The sequence below is a fragment of the Ursus americanus genome, chromosome 29, assembly GCF_024610735.1.
Source record: "Ursus americanus isolate L20-20 chromosome 29, mUrsAme1.1.p, whole genome shotgun sequence".
Lineage (NCBI taxonomy): Eukaryota > Metazoa > Chordata > Mammalia > Carnivora > Ursidae > Ursus > Ursus americanus.
This window is the reverse complement of record NC_142155.1, coordinates 12599510-12607272: the sequence shown is the minus strand read 5'-3', so window position 1 is coordinate 12607272 and position 7763 is coordinate 12599510. Positions and strand designations below refer to the sequence as shown.

The 7763-nt window shown below is 37.6% G+C and overlaps 1 protein-coding gene across 2 annotated transcripts in view; it reads right to left on the bottom strand.

Annotated features, from left to right (window-relative positions):
- Positions 1 to 5725: 5725 nt before the first annotated feature.
- The window catches only part of COL9A1 (collagen type IX alpha 1 chain), an 88809-nt gene continuing 86771 nt past the window's right edge, over positions 5726 to 7763 (bottom strand). For both annotated transcript variants that reach the window (XM_045805310.2, XM_087856902.1), the window contains exon 38: positions 5726 to 6610. In XM_045805310.2, the coding sequence (XP_045661266.1) occupies positions 6426 to 6610 (185 nt within the window). In that variant the 3' untranslated portion in view covers positions 5726 to 6425. The remainder of the gene's footprint in view (positions 6611 to 7763) is intronic.

Below are 7763 nucleotides of genomic sequence, written 5' to 3'. Positions count from 1 at the left end.
TCAATTAATATTCATAGCCTTTGGAATCTAAAGAAGGAAGAATAATTCATGAGTTTGTTCATTGTTCTTTCCTGTTGAAGACATTAACCACTTCTTCCTAACCATAAGAGAAACACAACCAGTCTTAACCTTTGAAATTTTTCACTATGTGATCGCAGTAATTTAGTTATGACTTTAAAGTAATCCCATACTCTATTTCTGTATTTCATGACATTGTTGAAACTGCAAATTTTGTCACTTATGGAGCTTAAGTAATTACCTTAAGATATGTTGTAAAAATGTCATTTGATGTTTGGATTATAAAATATTTTTTTATGAATATGTTTTAGGAGTTAAAAATAAGACTTAGCTTTTCTGCAGTCTTTCTCATCTATTGAGAACCTGTGATATACCTCCTTTTGTCCACAAGATGGTGTCTAAAGCAATTTGAATCAGAAGAACTGAACAGACTTGCAGAAATACAAGGCTAGAAGCAGTTTAGTGGACAACTAAATCAGACCCTTGCCTTTGCACTTATTTTTTTTTTTTACTTTTGTAAATAATTTCTTATTAATTTGTGTTTTGTTAATTTGTTTTGTTAATTTATGTTCTTCCTCATTTTAAATATCTTTATGAAGAAGGCACAATAACCTGTGATTCCTTGGCTGTTTCCATTTTATTTCTTAAGTGGATTTATATAACTAGTTAACTTGCAACTTTACTATTGGTAACTTTAGTTTGTATACTACCCTCATATTTTGGTGATTAACATGAAAACACCTAAGTATTCATCCTACTTTTTAGACAGGATACTCTCTTTTGATGGACAAGTAAAAAGCAATTAGCTTATCTCAAGAAGTAGACCATTTATTAAGTTACACAATGTCTAAATCTCCATAATGTTCAAGGTACCTAAAATTTTTAAATTTAAAAATTAGATTTGTATAATGTTTCTATTTTTCTAGAAATATATCACTATTTACAAAAGTAAGATAAGGAACACTATTTTTCAAATTACCATTTTAATTTTCCTAACAGAGGTAATAATACCCTGATATTGAGAATTCCTAGGTTAAATTATATTCTTCAGTTTTTTCAGTGAATTCTCAGTATCATTTTGCAGATTGGTTCATTGCTTTTGTTCATTTTTTCCCCCACATTTGCCTGTGTTCACTTTCTTAAGACACATAAGTGTTTATCGTTCTTTCTTCCCCATGTTCTTTCTTAGAACTCGAGTGTTGAGGGACATACCTTCTCCCCCCGCTCTCTTTCTTCTCACAGAGACTACACAGGCTTCTAAAAGGAGGAAATGAAAAAAGAATGAATTTCTGTCTTTCATGCCTCAGTGCTTCTAAGTGACTTGCTCATTGAATTCATTTACTAGTTGGCTGGCAGTGGTAGCATTATTTCCATTAATTTTTTTAATTACCAGGAGACTCAGGAACTCAGACAAATGGATGTCTTCGGTTTTACTGTGTTGGTAGCTGGAGCTATAATCCGAACATTTTCCTCAACAAAATCGTGCCAGACTAACCGGTCAGGTTAACCTGACTGAAGAACCAGTTGAGCGCAGAGAAAACTCACTCAGAAGCAAACCCAGACGAGCAAAGCTTACCTCAAAGATAAGGCAGGTTTATAAAACCAAAGCTAAGCCTAAGAAAATCTAAATGGAAAACATTTCATGCTCAGACAATACAGTAATGAGTGATACATGGTACAACTCAAGGAGTTAGCTACTTGCTTCATGAATTCGTCAAAAGTGAATACTAATAAAGTAGGAGATTTCATTAAACTTACGGGGTAGTTCAGTAAGAATTAAGTTTATTAGAAGGGTGTGTGTCATTTGACCATAATAAGCTTATGGGTGTAAAGATGCTAATTAATTTACAGTTTTTTATTTTGCTGTATTATTTAAAGTATATTTTAGGGATAAATACTTTTCAACGTATTGATGTATTTAAATTCAGATTGTTTTATGGCATATTTTATAACTATTTATTTTTTAAAATAACATCTAGGGTGTATTTTTCCCCATTTTGTTTGTTCTCTCTCTTACCTCATCCAACTATTTAAGATTTCATTCTACATACTCAAGTTAAGTGGAATGGCACTCGTCTTATTCCAAATCCCAATTGGATATAATGCTTTGAGGCCTTGATTCCTATCTGTCCATGACACATAATGAGCTTTTCGCTTATCTTAGCAATAATGGATTTGACCCTAAATCAGGGAATTCTAAGGTGCAGTTATTAACACCATTTCTACTCTTCACCACTTCACCATTTCTCATGGCTGAAGCTCCACACTTCAGCTCCATTCTGGTAGATCTCAGCCACAAAGGTGCCCCCAAAGCACTCACATACCAAGCGTGAGCCACACAGATGTCCAGGAAACCTGTAACTTGGACTGTTGTAGGGTTTGTGTCTATACCATGCTGGAGATTATGTTTTTGCTTGTGACAGGAATCAGTGCTTAGCTTATAATAAAGTGTATTACCCAACTCCCTGGCAGCTCATAAAAAGCCTGGTCTAATGACTGCGGATAAGAATTACAAGCAGAAAAAAAAAGCCAGAGAGCAATCCGTCCTTCGCCCCTTTTGTCCCACAAAAGTGATCTCCTCAATCATTGGTATAGAGGGGCCTGAGAAAGACAAGAAATGTCACAGTTCACTTTTCTCATAAATGTAAGCTCTTACATCATTAATGGTAAGGCAATAGGCAATAAGAAGTTCAATACATGACATGTTTCCTTAGCAGAAATTAATCACATCAAAACATGCCAGTGCATTTATATGTCTGTTTAGACTGGGGAATGATTTAAATGGGTATTAACTATTCTCATCGTCAGGTCTTCTTATGATATAGTCAATTAGCCAGGTGCTCTCTGAAGAATATTCTTAAGTCTTTTCACACACAGACCTTCGACATGGAGGCCAAAAACAAATTCAAATAAATATTAAAAGAAAGGTAGTTTCTTGGAGCCAGTTTCCCTCATTTGTTCTCTCTCTAGTTAGTCTTAGAAAACTTGTTGGAGTCAAGAGTAAGATGTGGAAGCATGTTAAGGAGAAAGTCAGCATGGATTGCCATTTATGAAGACTAAAAATAATCAGCGTCCTCTTTCTGGTAACTGGATCTAACAAATAGATTATACTTTCCCTAATTAATCATTTAAAGAGCATTTGAGCATGTGTATTTATAGTCCTACATTGTCATGGTTAACAGATTGTGATTTAATATTTACTGAGCCCATATGCACTTAATACCACCATCCCAGATCACAAGCTCACCGAAAAGGGTTAAATACACAATTGAAAAGGATTTGCTTTACTCAATGAAGAAAAGGACTTGACCTATATTTATTGAGCACAAATATTCTTTATTAAAGATATTTAAAACCATTTATGTCCATTGCAAAATTTGTAAATGGCAGAATCACTAGTTTGCCAGTATTTTTTTATTCTCATTAGTACTTTCTCACTCCTTTTACCAGGGCAAACAGAAAACAAATTTCTTGATATTTGGCATGATTTTATGTATTTTTAGTGATCTTCTCCCTATATTGGTTTATTTTTAAATGCATGGATATTTTATGTCAGAAACACTGTCGTAGCCAAAAAATCAAATAATAGTCAGAGGTGATCTTCTAAAGCAGGGATTCACCTTAGCTTATTTCAGGTGGCAAATCAGATTTTACTAATGATGTTTAAGAATAGCTATACTTGTTTAGACAGCTTGACATATAAAGTGTCTGTAATCAAATCAATCACATAACTGATATGACTACTGGTTCACACTCTTCTGCTAGACAGAAGTCGATTATCCCAAACCATGCCAGTGAATTTATGTGCTCAGTCAACCTGGGAAGTGATTTCCATAGTTCTTAGCCAACCTGTCAGATATTTGGGATGAAAATCATATTGTAATGCGTTAGAAGCACTGCCTAAAAATAAGTCAGCAATCATTTGCCCTTGAGTAATATGCCAGTTTCTAACCAACCTTAATTATTCACACACTCTTCTCTCTAGGTGAGTGCTCTAGGTGACACTTCACCCAACTCTCAAAAATATCTCAAAGAGGTTTGGAACTTTCCGTTTTGCTAGAGAGAGAGAGAGAGAGATTTGGCTTAATTAAATATTTATCAACTCTCTTTCATTGGAGAGGATTTGCTGGATGCTTTTCTTTGCAATTTCTCAGTCAAGTATTTACTGCTTCTGTAAACTATTTCACTTAACTGAATTTACAATGGATTGTTCCCACCATTTGGAATGTGCTAGTTTTGCGTAATCTATTTGTAAGTGGTTGTTTCCGATATTGCTTATGGTATCCGTGAGCTTGTGTACAGCCTTTTATATATCAAGTTTGTAAAACAGTTGAATGAACTCGTCTTTGAAATTTTATTTTTTAAAAATTTTCTTATGAATACAATATTCTAGAGCTGGGAAACATATTTATTTGGTTATCTAATTTTTCTTTTGTTGTATTTGATTATGTCACTCCTGTTAAAATTAAACCATCTTTGTGGGAAGACAAGGCAATTTCTTTGCATTTATTTGGTTAGATGTTGCAGTACCTCAAAAGGTTTGCCATTTATGTAAAGATCTTGTTCAGTAGTTATAACAGATATCTCTATTTCCAAAAATTACCTATTCCACATGAAGGAAAAACATCCTTCTCAGTGTGTGTAAATGGCACTCATTATGCAGCCAAGTTGGAATCATTCTCCTTAAGCACAATCCATGCTCAAATCACAGAACTAGATGCTATAAGCAGTTTTAAAGAAATCCAAATTGGGGGGGAGGGTAGAAGGAGTATCTGGATGGCTCATTCGGTAGAGTATACAACTCTTGATCTCGGGGTCATAAGTTCAAGCCCCATGTTGGGTGTGGAGATTACTTAAATAAATAAATAAATCTTTTTTTAGAAATTAAAGAAATCCAAATACAAATTAAATAATGATTGATTTGGCCAAAAGAATGGGGCTAAAATTTTTAAATGTATAGCAAGTATACAGAAGAAAAAAATTGGTATCAAAGATCCTATTAGGGCTCATTTCCCCTTGACTTGAGATAACTGAATTCCATAAACCAAATGGAGATATTGACTGTTTCAAGCATTGTGCTACGCCCCTGGGAGAAGTTACTGTGACATAAAATTAATATAAGTCTGATCAATAGTTTATAGAAATGTCGATAAAATAGCCACTCGATGTGACTATGTAAATAGTAATAAAGTGCTTGAGTGGTCAGGCGTTCTTATTGATAAGAATACAGTGCTTTAGCTGAGCTGCCATTACAAAATGTCTAAGAAAAATGGTGAGACATAATTTATCTTTGCAGCAGTGAAGTTCTGAATAGGAAGGAGCTAATAAACCATTGAAACAAAAGCAGTGGTTCCTAACCTTGAAACCAAGCACGGAAGTGGTCTATGAAGTCGAAATAGTCTGCAAACATGTTTGTATATATGCACTCGTGTGTTTTTCTGGGATGATGACCCCATAGCTTTCAATAAATTTCCAAAAGGTCCTTGAAGCTCTCCCCCACGCTGCACACATAGACACAAAGAACTTCTATCCCCAGGGTAACACCCCCTAGGGAACAGGAAGGGCTTTTTAATTTCTCCATAGAGAAAAAGTGCTGATATTCTAAAAATGCCTATAGAAATACCAGTAACTAAAAATTTTTCAATGTATCTAAATAAGTTCAGTCACTTCATTGAACATGATTATTTATAAGAAAACATGCACGAGATTAAGAAACCATATTTATTTCTTCTTTGGTACAACCAGGGATGTTACCTCAAACCTTGAAAATAAATAACCTCGTTAAAACTGATGAATGGCAGGATATTAAAGTTCCTTCTTTGCTTCACACAGAAGAGCTCAGAACATGGATGGGTTTGGGATACGGTGCAGTTCACCCGACATCCAGGCTGACTACCAAACACGGGCCTAAGGAAATCCCTGCGGGCGGCTCCCGAGAGGACGCGCGGCAGGGCTTTTTGAGCGTGGGTTCTAGTGGCTGCAGTGAGCTTTCTCCCTAACTAGCCTGATAGTCCTCGGTGTACCGGAAGCAGTCATCTGAGAACAACATCTACATAAAAAAGGGAAAGCACTCCTGCCCCTTATTGGCATGGCGCCCCCATGCGTCGCATTTGCACGGCGCGCTCAAGTTCAACATCCCGGGGGTAGGATTATAAATTTATTTAAAGGGAGGGTTTGGGGTTTCTGTTTTTGGTTTTTGTTTTTCATCTGATGACTCTCCTGTCTCCCCTCCACGGGAAAAGAAAGAGGATTTATTGAATAGCACCATTGTTTTAAATCTGTCAAATAAGACTTATGTAATAATATTGAAGGTAATGTCGTCTCTTGCCTCAGCTTCGGTGGTGTTTCTCCTCCACGCTCCTTTGCCAGGCACGGTTTATGCAGACAGCCACGTGGCGCTAAGCTTTTCACTGATCGGGCCCTTTGCTAAAGGCCCGTTGCCCAGCCTGCAGGGTGCAGGAGGCTGGCTCACAAAACCCAGGAGGGCCAGGAGGGCCCGGGGGGCCAGGTACCCCGGGAATTCCTGCCACCCCTGGGGGGCCTCGCTCGCCATCCCGGCCATTCCTCCCGTAGCTGGCAGGACCTGGTTCACCTGAAACAAACAATCGCACATGTGAACAGGAGAACCCCCGATGGCTGCACACTCCCTCCCCCAGCCCAGCGGGGGGTGCACACAGGGCCTTGGCGACTGCTTTTGGAAAGGATGGATGAGGACCGATGCTGCTGCTGCTGATGATGATAAAATTTCTTCACTGGACTCGGGTTTCTTAGGAATTAAAAATGGAAGGGGGCCTCGGCATCTCCCATATGGTAGCCTCCGGCCACATATGTCTGTTGAGCACTGAAATGTGGCTAAGTCAAATTGGGATGAACTGTAAGAGTGTAAAACACACCTGGACTTTGAAAACTTAGTGTAAAATTTTAAAAATATATTTCATTAATAATTTTTGTTATTACTACATGATAAAATAATACTTTGGACACTATGGGTTAAACAAACTATATTATTAAAATTAATTTCACCTGATTCTTTTGACGTTGATAATGTGGCTACTAGCAGATTTAAAATCACACACACAACTCTCCTTGTGGCTCACATTGTATTTCTCCAGTGGCATCATCGCTCACAGGTGACCAATCTCCAGACAGGGAGTATAAGTATAGCTCAGCAGTTAGGAGCACAGGACTTAGAGACAAATAGCTCTAAGTTCTTACTCTGCCATTTGTGAATAGGGTGACATTAGCAAGCCACTAACCTTTCAGTTTTTTCATCTCCAAGATGGGATGATACTTTCCTTAAAACTAAACTCCATGCCTGAAAGCATCTAATAAACAGGGGCTATTATGATTACGAGGATATCACCGATGGATGTCCTAGAAGCCTGTGCAATGCACCTACAAACTTCCCAGATGTGTTCCCATCAAGGGCTCACCCCTGTGTGAACTTCATTATGGCCTGAGTTCCTTGGGAGCTTTTTTCCCTTTGTCAGGTTCCAAGGTTGTTTGGTCACCCAGTGGGGCACATTCTCTGAGGCAGGGCACCCCATAACAGAGAGGAGTCTCTGCTGAGTGTTTACCCACCCCATCATACCAGCAGGGTTTCCATACTATTAACGTAAAGATGGCGGGGAGAAACTGTAAGACAAGCTGTACATGCCATGATGATTCCATCTCAGCCATCCCACCTCGGCCATTCAGCCAAAACGGTGAACATGCTCAATTACATACTTGCTTAGGTTTAGTTA